This window comes from Haliaeetus leucocephalus, unplaced genomic scaffold (assembly GCF_000737465.1).
Source record: "Haliaeetus leucocephalus isolate CR32 unplaced genomic scaffold, Haliaeetus_leucocephalus-4.0 Scaffold462, whole genome shotgun sequence".
NCBI classification, from domain to species: Eukaryota; Metazoa; Chordata; class Aves; order Accipitriformes; family Accipitridae; genus Haliaeetus; species Haliaeetus leucocephalus.
The window spans coordinates 8,182,386-8,199,982 of record NW_010972898.1 but is presented as its reverse complement, the minus strand read 5'-3'; the positions used below and the strand labels follow the sequence as shown (position 1 = coordinate 8,199,982).

General features: G+C 35.9%; 1 protein-coding gene across 2 annotated transcripts in view; it reads right to left on the bottom strand.

Annotated features, from left to right (window-relative positions):
- Positions 1 to 17,597, bottom strand: part of UCHL3 (ubiquitin carboxyl-terminal esterase L3 (ubiquitin thiolesterase)) — a 45,162-nt gene that overhangs the window by 15,060 nt on the left and 12,505 nt on the right. For both annotated transcript variants that reach the window (XM_010575261.1, XM_010575259.1), the window contains exons 3-6: positions 17,374 to 17,502; positions 14,020 to 14,176; positions 13,556 to 13,641; positions 12,523 to 12,570 (exon numbers count right to left, since the gene is read on the bottom strand). In XM_010575261.1, the coding sequence (XP_010573563.1) occupies positions 12,523 to 12,570; positions 13,556 to 13,641; positions 14,020 to 14,176; positions 17,374 to 17,502 (420 nt within the window). The remainder of the gene's footprint in view (positions 1 to 12,522; positions 12,571 to 13,555; positions 13,642 to 14,019; positions 14,177 to 17,373; positions 17,503 to 17,597) is intronic.

Sequence of the window (17,597 nt, the reverse complement as noted above, 5' to 3'; positions counted from 1 at the left end):
CTCCTCTCAGCACATATAAAAATCCCCAATGACTTCTTCAGTCTTTCAGAGAACCCCTCACCTTCTGTCAGAAAATAAACTTTCTTTTGTGCTAATTACAAAGCTTTTATTGGCCTCAGAAAAGCAATCCAGACTGTCTTGTGTTGATGTCTTGCGCTTTGCTATCTCTTGATCTTTTTACACTGCCTATAGGTTTTGGGGTGTATTTCTGTGTTGTCTTCCATGTCACTGATAGAAGTTGTTTAACAGTACAGGTCTTAGAAGCAATGCCTGTAGAGCCCCACTAGCAAACATACTTACTCATCAGTGATACCCCACTTATCTGCATGGAGACCAGCCAGCTGCTTGTGAATTGATTAAAAGTTATACAAGCAGAATAAAAACTGCAGTTCCTTGAGTTATGTCCCACATTATGCATTCAATGCAATGATTCTAGTAGACTTCAAAAAAGAAGCATTAGATAGCTTCTCTGAAAAAAATTATTTTCACTCTTTTTAATCAATGCATAAGTGCCAGTCAAAACTATTTACTTTCTTTGTATTATTTTTGAAGCAATTCATCTTCTTTCCCATTGAATTTTATGTTTTTTCCTTTTCCTATCAAGAGTGGGATAATGAATTGGTTCTTCCTGCTCTGATATTGCTGACCTTAAAGAACAAAGAAAGGGATAGGAATTCTTCATAAAGAGCAAGCATCAAGTACAGTAGGAACTGTAGAGCTCAGAGATAAGCATGGAGTGTTATCAAGTCTCAACCTGTCCAGAAAATAGTTTTTCACAGGTTTGCCACAGTGTTTTGGGTGGGGTTTTTTTGTTTGTTTCAATTAGCTTCTGATTTTCAAACATTCTAATCCACCCCTAAATCTCAGTAGCTCCACATAAGAGAGGACAAAACCAGAAAACCTCCAGCCCCAAAATGTAACTATATGCATAAAGAGGAATTTAGCAATGCCAATACTTCTATGAGTCAGAGAAGCTTACAAGACTTTAATGGCTATTATAGTTTATCTGTACTACTGGTTGTTTTTTTCAAATTCTTCACTTGAACTGATTTAAAATGAGACATTTTACATTTAGATAATGTATCAGATGGCTTTAAAAACAATTTATTCTCAGCTTGCCTAAAAAAATTCCAAAAGACAACTGATAAAACACTGCTCCTAGAAGTCTTCACAGTCCACAGATCTCCCTATGGAGGGAAGAACCTGTAAGATTAGAATCTGCTGTGGGGTAGAAATTTAAGAGCTTTGCTGACTAGACAGTTCAGGACAATGGCAAGACACACTACATTATGTTTTACAATTTTGTAAGCTGCTGCTATCAAAACAGACAAGATTGTTAGTCTTCCCAGAATTTGCAATATAGTAACTGTTTACTTTGAAATAGTTAAAAAAATGAAACTGAAAAACTTGTTGAAAGTAAGAATTTACTATGGCTTTGATGCATTTCATTGACTGAAAGCTGTTAAACTGTATACTTTTGCTCTAAAAAACCCCCTATCTTTTAGCACTCCTAGTGTAATTACTATGAAACCATTAATAAAAGAGTTTGAACAATACCAAGTTTAAGGTCTGTTTAAGAGTACAGGGATGAGCAGAATATTGAAAGATTTTTTTTATAAAGCCTTTTTTACTTTTGTTACCATTTTTACCAAAATTCTTCAATTTTACTATTCTTAATGACTGCACGTATTTCTTTATTTTATGGCTAATATTGCTAAAATAATGAGAATATATTAAAAATGCCCCTTGCCTGAATGTAATGAGACCAGAAAAGACTTTAAATTCTCAAAACTGAATTTATAACCTAGAATGAAGTTTAAGGCAACTAATATTTTAATATTTTTAGGTCAGTAATTGTTCTTACTTTAAATTCCATTCATTGAATCTTTTTATCTTTCATTTCCTGTACTAGTGGGTCCCCTAGTGAGATCAACCAAGACAAAAAGAAACTTCCTCCCCACTGAAAATACACTTTTGCATTTGTAAGAGTGAAATTTTGACAGACAGTATACAGGAATTCTGGAAAAGCAATGTTAATACTGGATTATGACTAATGAACAAGGCTGCAATAGCCATAAAATTCCATGCATTGCTTTAATAATAAGCACAAATTAAGCTGTGTCAACGGAAGTTGTTTTCAACTCAATATTAAAAAAAATTAAAATACTATTACATGTCAATAATAATATGAAATGAATGTTAAATACACAACTTCAAATAAAGGATACAAAGTTGTACATTTCGCATTTAATTTAAAATGTGGAAGACAAATCATAACTTGAGACAGTCTATTCAAAGAAGACATTAACAGCTAGAAACTGCAAAGAAGAGAGCATTAGACTAACTTCACAAGATGAAAAGATCACAGGAGCATATTTCTGTGCTGAAAATGTAGCAGGTCAAATATCTGAAGTGGTAAAACAAAAAGCCTGAAATAGAATTAAATGTTATTGTCATATAAACCAGTAAGCACATTAAGTTTATGGTTTGTAATGCAAAAAATACATTTTAAACAAGTTAAAAGCTTCATGGAATATGTCCAAAAAAATGTTCAGGCAATTATCATCTGCCCCAATCCAACTCATTCCTATATATAGCTGTTATTAAAGCCTTGAGCCATTTAAATCTAAGATCTAAAGGAAACTCCTATGAAGTTCATCAGGCACCAAGAACTGTGCTTTTGCACATACCTAAAAGTGCAGAAGTTTGATAGTGCTGAGCAGTTCATGACTTGGCTCATGCCCAAACCTGTCAGGTTCTAGAAACAGGGATCTGTCCGCTCGTCTTGTTTGGGGAACCCAATCCAGCAAAGTATCTCAGTCCATGTCTAATGTATTGAAGACCTGACAGGACAAAGCAGCATCTGGTATTGCATGACCATTTCTTTCTAAGAAGAAATATTTATTACTGATGAACTTGCTAGTGGTTACAAAAATTCATCTATCTGGAAGCTCAAGTTCAGGGCATCCTCTCAGTGGAAAGTTCAAGCCCATGCCACCTTCCTCTAGGGAAGCTTCCCTGTCTATCAGCTGACGAACTATGCTGGGACTGGGGCTTTCTTCTTTCCTCCATTTTGAGGTTGTGTCACTGTGTAGAAAGAAATGCTAGTTGCACTGGGACAGAGATCAAATGAGCTTTAACTGCATACCAACATCACTGGAAACTTGGGAAACAGAAGGAGATACAATACTTTCAGTCCTGGTCTTCGTTTCATATGCACAACCCTGGGATCAGAGGCCCTGCCACATGTTCTGCATCTGCTCAGTTGAGTCGGTCCATGAGTGTGCAATAACTCCTCCCAACAAACTAAGTGTTTGTGGCCTCGTTACACAGTTCCCGTACAGTAAGCCCTGTAGTAAAGATGGGGGAAGGTTGAAGTGACAATAAAAAGTGCAACTTTTCCAGCCAAATGGGCAATATAAGAGTTATTATAGCTTTATGATTACATTCAGAGAGGATGTACTTAATATCTATCATTTTTCCCCACCACCTTTTGAGGCTTTTTTTGTTTTGCTTAAGTAATTGCTCATTATTGAATTAAACACAATGTTTTAAAGGGTCTGTATTACAGTTCAAAGTGTACTAGCGTTTTTCTTCCTTAGAAGTCATTATCCATTTTCACATGCAAATTAAATCTATGCATCACACTGTCTGAAAAAAATGCTCCTCTTCCTACACAAGTGTTTTTAATCTTTTAACAGCATTTCAAGCCTGTTTTGGCGGTGGTGGTGAAATCTTGAGAGACATGAAGTTCCTTCAAGCTTTTATAAGAAGATAAGCAGCCAGACAGGGAAGAGGAACCTGACAAAGGAAGTATTCCACAGAAGCAGAAGCTGCTTCGTGAGCTCATCTCCAACAGTACACCACAGAATTCACATGAACGAGAGACATTATGAATATTTCAACTGCAAGAAAAGCCTTGTTCCTAACTAGAACTTCCTTACATGCAACAAAAGCCTGCACAACATTCAAATTCTTAGGAAGTTAATGTTCATAAACTCCACTCCTCACAGATCTACTTGTCAACATTACAATTATCACCATTAATATGTACTGAAACTGAGACTACAGTTTTTAAACTGAATTGGGCTACATCTGCTAGTTGATCAACTTCTGCACCAGTAAGTTTAGTGTTTCTGCAGCTGGTAAAAAGAAAATCTTTACAGTATTCTCCATGTCAGTTTAACCCATGATTAAGAATGGACAGTATCCTGAGACTATTACTTTGCTAGACATATGGGTAAAGACAGAGCTTAAAGACAAGAAAAATGGTGAGATCAGAGCACCCAAAAAAATCTTTCCAAAATTAGTGATAATTTATCTCTCTCTGAAGACCTAAATTTAAGTTCTATGGCCTATGTTAGGCAAAAGTCAAGCTAGATTATCACAATGGCGACTTCTGTGATCAAAAATTCGTGGAATTACAAAAAAGAAAATTCCAAAGGTTAGGGAGCTCTGCAAAACCTAAATTAACTAGATTTTTTAAAATAGTTTTTCCTCTGCAAGATTTTTTTTCTTAAATAACTAGAACAGCATTGTTGCACATCCAATTACCATATTTTTAGAGTGCTTCCTTGAGCAAAGTCGGTTGATGCAACATCAATTCTCTGAGTAGTTTTAGCCCACTGTCTAGCTTCAGTTGTATTGGTAAAATGTTGGCAGTCTTGTCTTAAGGAATATAAGTTCTTACAATTCCCTCCCCTCAAATCAGAAGAAAGCCAATTCAGTTTCTCTTCTGCCTGAAGGAAAGAGGTTGAGTGTGAGCTCAACCATCACCTGTCATGAACAGCCTGCGAAAATGCCAGTGAGAAAACACATGGCTAGAGCCTGCTTCTTACTGTCTCTTACACAGATAGTGCAAGAACAGCACTGGAAGCGTTATGGATTGGAGAGATGAAAAAAACAGAACAAAACAAAACTTATGGCAGTTGGTTGGTAGAGATGTTGGATGCAAAACTGTAAAAACATTTTGTTACTTTCACTTGTTATTTATTTCTTATATACTTGTTATTTAAATTCATGGGCTGCTTTATGGGTGCGAATATCCTCTATAGTTATGTCTCATCCTAGGAATTAAGAGTTCCTTCATACAGATTTTACAGTTAAGCATAAGACCCAGAATAACAATTCAGAGCAATACTGTATTAATACCTTCTTAGTTATTTCCTCAGTGAAGTATAGAAATCAGATTGATGCATGTCACTGAAACACTGACACGTTAATGAACAGGACAATGCAATGAGTCAAAGACTAACCAAGTATAATTTCCAAAACATTTCACATGATTCTACTAAGTTCATTCTTACACTTTTACTGCGTAGGCTGTAAAAGAGAAAAAGCTATAGCTAACGTTTTTAGGCAACTTCATTGCCTTTACAGGAGAGATTACATGCTTGTTCTGTAATGCTAAGCTAAACAAGAATCATCTTAGAAACAGTTATATAATTGATTTTGTATTCTCCTGAGATCCACATCTTTCTTTACAAGATTGTGGGTTATTCAGAAGAAACACTGAGGAATATGGGCTATTTAAGAAAAAAATCCCACCATATGTTCTTGGCAGGAGTGAAAGGGAAGCTCCTTTATGTTTCTTCTCTAACAATAAATTGTAATGCCCCAGGGAACCAGAGATCTTTGAAAGTTCAAGTTTTATAGCCGTTGAGAACAGAGTGCACTGACTCTACTTAGTTCTTGCCAATGTTAACGACTGTTACTGTGATCAAAGTCTAACTTAGCGCATTCCAAGCAAGATTATAGTTCTCAAGGCACACTAAGCAAGTTTACAGACTACAGTCTGCAGTTATGGTTTGAGTTAAAGAAGAAATCAAGCTGTGGTAGCTTTTTTAGTGGCTGCCAACTTCAATCCATGCTAAAAATATTCCTGATCATACTTGTGAACAGAAAGTGTATCTAAGTAAACATACTGGTGTGCACAAGTATTTCAGTTTTTCATGAACATCTGAGACCAGTTCTTACTTGTGACTTTTATACTGACAGAGTCAAACACCAATTTGATTTTCAAAGGCTAATGTTTCCACCATCAATATTTTTGATAGAGGTCTAATGAGGTGCAAGAATATTGTTTTCATTTGAAGTGGCAGCTCGGATGCAGCACCTCAGTCTGCTCAGTTCTGAGCCTCATTTAGCCCAACATAGTTCTAGCAGACAAAGCTGTCAGTTGGTAAATAGATATATGAAGTGTACTAAAAAAAACCAAAACACACAAACAACAAACAGGAGGAGTTATAGAACCAAAGGCAGTATTTCCTGTGCTCCCCAAAATAGTTGATGTATTTTATATTCTAGTTCTGTTTTCTTCTCTCTTCCATAATAACTAGTAAATGAAACACTGTAGGTTAAACTTCATTTAGTTGGACATTCTCAATAGCCTCTACGGAAGAGGAAAGAACAACAGGAATTTGAGAGCTCCCAATTTTCTCCTAAGAATTTAGGTCATGAACAAAATCAAAGGCTCTTATTAGTCTCTAACCAATATCTTACACAGGTATTTCAAGTGGCCATTTCACTTTTATTTATTTGCTTGATTGAAACATTATTTTGAGCTATGCTGCAATAACATTTAAAGAAGGAAACTTCCCAAAGACCACAAATCACATTCTGCTAAGCAGTAATGCATAAACCATGCTAAAACTCCCCTGTCCAAAAAAATTTCAACCTCAATCACAAAAGTGGTTCCATATGCCGCAAGTACCGCAAGACATTATAAAAAGTTCAGTCTATCATTTGAACTTTATAACAAAAAGTGATATGGAAAAGCCATGTGTCAGCAGTTAGTGATACCTTGATGTTGCACAAACAGCCTGCCAATTACTTAACACCACAACTATTCGAGTATTTGCTGTCCACAGCAGCAAAAGCTGACCTAAGTCTAGTCTGTTAAGCCTTCTTAACACAAGTGTGCTTCTAACACCTCTGTGCCAGCATTAGCTCTACAAGGCTATAGGATGAGCTGTTTCAGGTAGCTGTTTGGGAGGCTGATGGAAGACAGAAGATATTGCAGGTAATCTGACAATCCAGAATTATTTCAACAGCCACAGACACACAGAGCTGTCTAAAACTTCAGATACTATTACCAGAATAGATTTGAACAAGAGTTAAGCATGTCAAAGCCTTTAGAAATGCAGAAATTGAATACAGATTATTCTCTAGATCTGATTCCTTCACTAAAGGCCAATTAATCTTTTTAAAAGTATTTTACATGGTATAGCTTGCCATTTTCCTTACTGTAGAATTGAGCTGTAATGAAGCATAGCTGCAAAGTAGTGGATATGGATGTCAGTAATACACGAGCAGAGCAAAAATATCTTGCTATTCACATTATTATAGTCACATATTTAAAAGGTCATTTATTTCAAGAATCAGTACAGGTAATATTTTCTACCTGGAATAACTTCCCTTAAGCCATCATAGCATATCATTGTTTAATTCAGTTAAACAACTTCTACTGGTTTGTTTCTATAACAAGTGTGCCTTTGCATTTTCCTCCTTTCCTACTCTCTCAGAAAACTATACAGTAACTTTTTGTTATTCATGAAAATGAGTTAGGTAGGATACAAAGTAAGTTTCTTGCCCAGCTCCAAATTCAAAAGGGCTATTTGCTCTGCAGAGACTGGAGACCTGGCAGTCTCTCTCATGTAATTACATGTTTTCCCGTTTTCAAAAGATTCTCCCCTCAGATTTTCTGATCTGTTACTTGACAATAGTTACTATGATTGTTCTGAAAAAAAGCAACCCAAGATAGTAATACAAAAAAGTTAGATATGAACCCAATGATGATCAGTGCTATTAGTTGCTACTTTTCCTCCCTCATGTTTTGCCATAACTTCTTCATTAATGATCACTGTATATTAGACAGCTAATGCAGATGCTCTAGCATCCACAAACTGTATTGTCTTTTTAATATTTTTGAAGGGTTGTGGGTTTTGTTTTGTTTTTTTATAAGAGAGTATCAGAAATGTCAAGATGTGTGGTAGTACAGGGTTTCAGCAGTTCATGAACTGCTGAAGGAGGCACAGGAAGAACAAAAAGAAAAAAAACACAAAACAGACAGAAAAACTCAAACACTGCTCAGTAGGAAGCAACAAACAATATAAGGACCAGCTTAGAAGTGTCTGCAGTTCTGCAAAGAAGCAGGTTATATTTTCCACATCTTCAGACAGCCTAGATATTATAAACAAAAGTATATGCTCAGCAGAAGACTCATGAAAGAATAAAGAGGATCTTGAGTAGCTGGCAATTATTCCAGTCTCAGCAATAGCTGCCTTTCAGGAGCTATCACATAGAAAGGAGAGCAAGCTGGATCCATGAGGCTTTATCGTAAAGACCTAGATCCTTTTTTGGCAGCTTTGCATATGAAATACCTGTCACTTGAGAAAGTGTAAGCTTCAGCAGCATGAAGTTTAACAGAAAGACCGTTAAGAGTCTCACATTAATTGCCCTCATTATGGTACTGGAATATGGGACCAGAATCAAAACACCCTTGAAACCCCTGAAACCAACACCATGCTTCTCTTCTGGAATTATTCCCAGATCTTACTGCTTGCTACTAAAGTAATTTTAAACAGACCTACATTTTTTACACATAGAAGTACCCATAGGACTGCTTTATCTATTTATTTGCTTTACTGCAGCAAAAAAGTGAGCCATGGAGCCACAGAATCCAGGAGTATTAACACAAAACTTGAATCAAACCTGGTCCAAAACATGGCCTGAAGGATAACCCCAAGTTTACAAACCTTTTAATTTGCAAACCTACAATGAATTTGCAAAATGAAAACCACTTAACTATTCTTAAAATGTAATCTCTTTGAAAGACAAAAAAAACTTCTCTATTTTTGAGAAAATACTTAAGTCGCTTAATAAAAATTCAGTAAACTTCATTAAAAACCTCACATATTTTAATACAAAAAACATCCCCAAAATACTCAGTTCTAATCCAGTCTGTCGATGGCCTGTAAAAGTTTCAAATGCAATACCAATAGTTATATAAAATGGCTAGGAACACAGCCTTTTTTTTTTTCTTTTTTTTTTCTTTTGAAACTAGGCAAATTAATCACAGCTATCAAACTTGGGAAGCCTGTTAAAGCACCCATCAAGGCATAACACTCGATAGCTCTCAGCTTCAATCCACTTGTTTAGCAATTCATCTTAATGCTTCATCTAAAGGCCTCACATATTAATGATAAATCCCAGAAGCAAACTGGCCACCATAATTCTTCTCTTCCAGCAATCACTAACTGGAATGTAGAATCTAGCAGTCCACTAATATTAAAGCTATACAAGTAATATCTTGTCAGATACTTTTTTCCCAAATATAACTTCTCTTAAAAACATAAGAAATTAAAATAAAAATAATCTGATTACAGATTATTCGAAAACAGAAACAAATCCTACCCACTGGACAAGATGAATAGATAAAATACACAGATACTAGAAAGATAGCATTGCTTTACTCTATTACTAATCTTTTATTTCTAGATAGACTTGCTTTATTTCAACGTTTGAAACACCCACATACACAGAACAGAAACAAAAGCAGAAAATCCACTTGCATACTGTAAAAATCAAGTAGCCACTGAGATGGCTTAGCAAGACTGTCAAGGAACAATCGACAAATAAAGGCTTTACTTAGAAGCATTAAAGGCTCAATCCTCAAAGATCTGAGGAATCAGAGCCCAGAAAAAAAACCAATACCATCAGAAGAGAACCTGTCTGTATTCTTTGCTATTTTTAAACCTTTCCCATCTCAAGATTCCAGAAAATTTTACTTTTATCCCATAATACTGATCTATGGTGAGGTGGTGGTGTGTTTTGCATGGGGGAGGGAAAGAACAGCATCTTGAGAGCAGCTTCTTAACCAAATCAGCGAGGCCGACTGCCATACATCCCACTTTTGGAAGTTATTCTGTCTAACACAGTTGATCTTAAGTAACATTTTCAGAAGAATTCGAGTGGACAGTAGTATGCAATACCTATCTAAGGGACAGAACTACCCACAGAGCAGGCTATTCTTAGGAAGCACGCAAGCCAAATTAATCGTCCTAAAAGACTAGGCCTGCACATTTTCTTAATCTTTCTGTAGGAGACCTGGAAAGGACTTCTTGCTCCCAAAGTTACAGCAGTTACTATCATTAAGCAACTATATAAGCCACTTTATTCAAAGGGAAGATTTCTATGCAAAATGCCCTTGCTGTTCAGGGAGAGGGGCAGGGCAGGGGGGAGAACAAAAACCCAACAGAGTCACAGAAAGGCAAACATGTTCTTTTCCAGTGCTCTGAAAGGAAGTTTAAGTTCTCAGGAAAGTAATCATAACAATAATGGTTATGCAAGAGGAATGGGATTCTCTTCTCTCTTGCTCCAAAGGTGCTAGAAATTATCAACTTACCCTGCAGGACAAGTCAACATCCTTGTATGACCTGCATATCCTAACTCCAGCATCTTCAAGGGCATGCTGTTCATCAGTCCCTCCACCACTATATGAAGAGGTATACAGCAACATTTAAAACGTACCATTGAAAGGAAGAAGACTATGAGATTAACTCACTCCAACCCTCAATTGCACTTCTCAGCATATTCACATCTCAGATTTTGTTTTGCTTAAAAAGAATTGTACTTTAAAGTAAAGCAATTTGTCCTGTACAGATAAAAGGGGAGGCCTTGCTGCCAATTTAACTACACTTTGGTAGGACAGGATATTCAGGCAATTAGATGTTCCAGTCAGCTGACTTGTTTCTTTCTTTCCTCCTTGGTTGATGGATCAGAACTATTCTGGGGAATCGTCCTAGGACATGTATTCAGCTGTACTATTGTACTATTTCAACTTTGGAAACAGAAGGACAGGAAAAAGTTATTTTACCAGTCTAAGGAATATACACATTGAATTACTTCCAGATTCAGTTATGCAAAATGGAATAATAAATATTTGGCAAAGAAACAACCTATTCAATACTTGTGTTTAGACAAGGTTGCTAAGAGAATCTTGCGAAGCTTTAATATGAAAAAAAAGTCTTCATCTTTCCACACAACTATTAATCTTTTGTACTGTGGTCATCTTGATCAGTAAACAAATTAATTCATGGAAGTTCAAGAAGTTAACTCTCCCTTATTAGGAGATTCCATCATCACTTAGATGCCTCCTGAATCTTTACAAAGACTCTCAGGAACTGTACAGCCCCTGCATTTTCTTTCCAATCATTCCATAATTTCTGCCAGAAGAATGCATAGACAAACCATTCCCTGGATGAATGTCACAGTACATCAAAACAACTAAAAAAGTTTTTCTCTTTCACAAGGATCTTAGGAAAAGATTCAGTCTTCAGCAACTTGTGGGAATAATCTCCATAGCCTCTCTCTTACTGGGCTTACCAGGAACATCTAGAAAAGGACTCAAAGAAAACAGACCAGATTTTTTTTGAGTCTCTCACTTAGAAAAGGAAGAGATGTATGAATTTGTTCTGATATTTCTTCTTGAAATATAGAAGCTTGATTAATTTAGAGGAAGAGATAAGAAGAAAGGGTGGTGGTGTTTTTTAAAGAAAATATCACAAAGGAAGTTGAATATCTATAGTAGAAATAGTTAAAACAATTCTCTTAATTTTCATTTCCAGATGGTGGGGCAAGGGGGAGCAGAAAGGATTGCTTTGTTTTCTCCTGCATTGTTTAGAAGACACTGCACGAGCCATAAGAAGAAAGAAAACGTCACCTACTGCAGTTCAAAAAAAAGAAAGCGGATGAGCCACTGGAGCCACAGCCAAACAATGGAGGGTTCTTCTCTTTCTCAAACAAAGCAGTGCTAGCAAAACTCTACAGTTTTCTTTTTGTGGGACAGATACTGAAATCAGAACCGGAAAGATGGAAAACTGCCTTGGTATGACTGAAGCAGAAAAATGTTGAATGTTAAGGTTATGTTAAGGTTTTTAGTTGGTTTTGGGGTTGGGTGGGGTTTTTTTTGTTTGGTTGTTTTTTTTGTATCATCCAATCTGTTGGGGGATAAAAGCTTATAGATATATGTATTAGTGAGAATTTATCTGAATTAGTATCTGTACACAAACAGCACATACAGAATGGCAAACCAAGTATTGTATTATTTCTTTTCCTGAAGTAAAACTTTTCAGACTCTCATAAAATGTTTGTTCCACTTTTATGATTACTATTGATCTTACAGTCTCAGCTACAAATTTGCAGTATCCAAACCCCAACTTTCATTAAAAATACTATTACTGGTTGTTTTACTCCGAAATGAAGCTTGAAAAGATCATCCATGTTATAGGAAAGCTTAACACCCCTTCCCCCCCCAAAAAAACAAACCAAAGAAGCTTCAAGTTTGGTTCCGCCCAACAATGCCACTTGATTTTGTGCCCTGATTTTTGACTAATGACACAATACTGCAAACCAAGCAATAATCTCCATTTCACTGTAAACCTTTAATACATGATTGTTTTCATTTCAATTGTATTCAACTCAAAGTAGTTATTAACAAAGATTTTTTTTAAAAATGAATACCTCAGTCTGACCTTCATGGGCACTGGATTCATGAGTGACACGAATAGCCTAAAATTAAAATATATTTCAATTAGACTTTAAATGAGAGACTTTCAGTGTTTTAAGAATCACTGTATGCTCGTCATTTTATCAAATGCCATAGCCGTAACTATTTTTGTTCAGTGCTTGAAATAAATAAACAAACAAACAAACAAACAAATAATCTCCACTTCCAAGGATCTCAGAAGACCAGTATTTCAGTTTCATGACAGTCAATTCAAATCAAATATCTGACAGTTTGTAATGGCCCTTTTACACACAGAAAACACTATGGGCAAGTGTCTTTGTTATATATCACTTCTTGAGCAGACAAAATACTTTAGACAGAAGCTCTGATCAGATATCTTGTGTCCAACATTTCTACAGAAAATGTCATCAAACCTCTACTGTTTCTGTTTGTTACTACCTCCCTCAGCCACATGTTAACACCCTTATTCCTGAGGGCTTCACAATAAGCTTAAATTTAAACTCAGACTTGGAAATCATCTAGATTTTCATTTTGAGAGAATCATCATTACCATCAGGAGCAACAGCACCGTTCTCCCCTTCCACCACTGGCCAGATGTTTCTGCCGCATCCTTTCAAACAGCACTAATGATCTGGCTAACCACACTATCAGCTAGCCCATCTAATTGTTTGGGGTGCTGGGGGAAGGAGATTATATTTCAGCCAAATCACCTCTTTGTGTGCCCCAAACTGCTAAAGCCAAAGAGAGATGACTAGAAGGCACAAATGAAAGGAGGCAGCAGAAGGACCACCCTTTCAGCAATAGCCCCAGAGCTGCTTAAATTGACCATTAAACTGCATCTTGAACCCACCAAAAAGATTATGCACACGTTTCTCATCCATTTCAAAGTCATTTTAAACTATACCAGTGAATTAATATGGATGAGAAACATTGACAAAATCCATTCTGCTGACTGAGCTAGACTGACTGCTCACGCAAGTAATTCTTACGCCATTTTAAATAAAAGTAAAACCACGTGATACTAACTTCATAAGTTTCTAGATATTTGGCCCTCTCTTCAGGAGTCATAGATAATGAATCTTCTAGGAACTTTTTCAGTGAAGAATTAGTTTCTTAAAAAAATAAAAAAGACATAATTAGAGTCATGCTGTAACCCCAAATTCATTCAAAGCTTACAGAATGCTTATTCCAACAAGATTTAAAGATATAATTACATTGTATCTTTAAGACACTGAAGGCTGACTGCAAGAGGAATTGCTACCTGCTTTAGTTGCAATGTTTCAAGTGCTTTAGTTCATGGATTGGTATGAAATACTGTTTTTACAATTATAGGTAGGAACGCTCTTTGAACAGAGATTGTCCTTTATGAATGGTTATATTCAGAGAAAGTAGTACAAAACGTATCCTTCCCTCCATGCCTCCCCCACAGTTAAGGAAAAACAAGGGAAAAGCCAACAAAAAACCCCAATCAACCAACCAACAAAACTTACCAAAGTTCATTTTATCTCTGTTGTTTGCAATAGCATGAATTAGCCCAATTGTTCCACAAGCATTGTTAATGGTCTGCTTCATGAAATACACCGATGATTTGACATCTTGTCCCTTAGCTTTTATTCTCTCTTCTTCTTCTGTTCTGAAGGTTTCATACTAGAAGGAAAGTTACAGACATTTCACAAATAGTACAAATAGATACTGGCTACATTACTGAAGCAAAAATAATTTTAAAAAAGCAACAGCTAACTAATAAAAACCAAAACTCATCTTGTAATTTGAAACACTTAACCCATGTGGTCCGACAAGTATATGTAAACTTACTCAACTGAACAGCTCTATATTGTTTCTTAAACCAATGCCTTCTCACTAGCCAAAACCCAGTCACACAGGAAACATAATTTTGAAATATGTGTTATCTAACATAATTCCAAAAATGTTCAAAATATTTCCTTGATCTGAGCACCTGTCACCATCTCTCTTCAATCCAACAAAAAGATTTTAAGGACAGAGGATGCAAAGCGCTATCAAGCAAACCATAATACTTCAGGTGCTTAATTAGCATGAAGCATTTTTACAAGTTCCATTTTTACATTTTATTTTTTCCAGGAATATAGAATATAAAAAGATTTATATAATGCTCATGGCCTCAAAACAGGCCCTTCAAAAGCCATATTCATAAAGTGAATGTTTATTTTCTGAAGTAAAAGAAAGAATTTAGTATAATTGAAAAATCTAAAGTATTTGTTTTGTAAAGATCAGAATTGACTAAAATATGTTATACTATGCAACAGTGTGTTGGTTTTGTGGGGTTTTTTTGTGGGTTGTGCTTTGTTGGTTCTTTTTTGGGGGGATGGGGTTGGTTTGTTTGTTTGTTGGGGTTTTTTTGTTTGGTTGGGTTTTTTTAAGATTTTAATCTCAAACAGAAAAAGAACAAAAGAAAACTGCAAATGTTCCAGACAACGCTGTTCTTTCTTCCTCCTTTGCCTCTTTTACTGGGTACTTTTGCAGACAAAAAATAAAGTAGAAGTAGATGGGCTTTTTATACAAAAGTAAAGTTTGAATGCAGAATGTTATCAAGAACTTTTCCTGAAAACCCATGAGAAATTTCTCTCAGACTCTATGTACTGTCAGTGACAAACAGAAACAGGAAATTTTTCCAGCATCATGATTCCACACTTGTAGCTTCTCTGAATGTTCTGAATGGTCTAAACAATAGCAAGAGCATTTACAAATCATTTTAATTTGACATCACTTATCTACATGTTAAAAAAAAAAAAGAGACAGTTGAGAAATTTTTCTTAATTGAGAAAAATATTTCATAGAGCATAATTGGACAAAAGTTCATATTAGACAACCAAAATAGACTCAATGGCAAAAATAAATATATAAATGTTGAGAATACTGAAAATACAGTTTTGAGCAAGGGTTAGACCAGATCACCTCAAGAGGTCCCTCCTAACCAGAGCTATCCCATGATATGTATTCATTGGGCCATGCCCAAAATGCTCAACGCTCACAGCATTCACTGTCTAGAACCTACAATGCAGACTAAGAAAATCATTGACCTTTAAACTGTACAATAACCCCAAGATTACCTGTATGCAAACAAGAGTATCTTGCCCTAAAAGCAAGTTCAAGCAAATTGATATATAGGAAACATGAAAGAAACGAACTTCTAGATAGAAGAACAAAGGCATGATAGAAAAGTGTTTACAAAGGCAGTAAAATTAATTAAGGGGGATACTTTCATAAATGTAGACACAGCCAAGAAACATAAATAAATGAAAAATTAAATTAAAGCAGAATATAACAGGCCATATTGAAAGTGAGACTGAGGAGGGGAAAAGTACTCCAGAAATACAAAATAATGCTCAAGAGTCTTGTGGAGTTCACACTGAACAACAAAAGCTTCACATCATTGAGACTTCACATGAAAGATTCAGCCTTCACACACTCAGGCTAAGCAGTTGATAGTAACACTTGTGTCCCTTATGTTTCTGGAAGATTAACATGCTGGAGAAAATCTCAAATATTTGGCTGGTAGTCAAATTTGATTGACTTATGCAACAGAGCATATGCTGTTTCTCTGGTTCTGTTTGTCACATGCTTCTTCAGAATGAAATTGGATACACCTTCTGGAACAACAGTAAGGTTGCTCTTTCCCATGGGATGATGCTCCCATAGCATGATCCAAGAAAGGAAGTTTGCACAGGAAGGGAGGCAAAAGAAAAGTGACAGTCACAGAAGGAGCTCAGACCTGTAGCTCAAGCAGACAGACAGAAACCACAGCACACAGAAAACAACTCCTCAAAGGTGACAGAAAGGGAATTTCCTGAAGACAGGTGCGGACAGTTAAGAGTTTGCTTAAATTTAAAACTATCAAGGTGGCTGAAATCAAGCCTGAGGAGGACTGCCTGCATGGCTGTTTTGGAGAAAAAATGCAAAGGTTTACAAGACCTAATGAGTAAGAGGACTGACCTAGTCACTCTTCTATTTAAACAGGTTTTGTTACAGAAGTTAAGCTTTAATAGCTAACTGCTTTGTCCTTATAAACCATGTGTTCTTTTTGAGAGACACATTAAGAGGAAGAAGTTTGGGCAAATTCACCTCAAACATTTCAGCTGACCTTATTACAATCACATAAGATTTTTAGAAACTGAAAGATCAATATGAATCACAAATTTCAGCCTACGTAACACTCGAAGGAGATATGTAAGATGGGTATCTTCTCTATGTAGAAGCATGTGATGACACAAAACAAGCAGACTTGAAGATTTAACCAAATCAAGTATTTCAAAGTCTAACATAGAGGAAAAAGGGGGGTGTGGGGAATTCTCTTTCATTTTAGAAATATGCCCTATCTGTCCAAAAAGTGAAAGCCATATTGGTATTGATGACTGAACTGAAAGTGGATTGAAGTTTGGTCAGTGCGACAGTACAAAAACTCAAAAAATAGTTGCATTTGATATAGTCCTATACCCCACCTCTTATTTTGCTTATGCTGTTGTAGCCTTCTGCTAAAAGTAGCAGAACTGAGCCATTTCATAGTGCATATTTAAAAAAAAAGCCTTAAATTGTCTGTAATAGAAAAATGTTAGGCGTATTTCTCTGATTCTACATTAGCTTTTCCCACTCCAACTTGAAAAGAAATTGGAAACATACACGTAAGGTTATGAAAAGAAGGTTCTGAAGGAAGCATTTTATTGTTGTTGTTCTTAATTAAGAAGTCTCTCGAATAAGGTTTGAGTCTCATCTTGATTCTATCATGACATCAAGAACCAGATTTAAACTGTTCATTCCCATTTCATTTACAGCAAAAGTGATTAGCTGATTATAAAATAAACACTTACCTTTTCTGTTATTGGAAAGAGAAGTAGCACTGCACAGACAGGTCTTGGCACCATGCTAAGCAGTTCTGGTTCCATACCATAAACATCTACAAATTGCCAGTCAGGATGTATACCTAGCTGTTTGAGAAACTGGAAAAGAAAAGAATAGAATAATATTAAATGAGTACACTCATATACGTATCTTTTTAGAAGCATAACAGAGCATTTACAATGTGAAGTACATT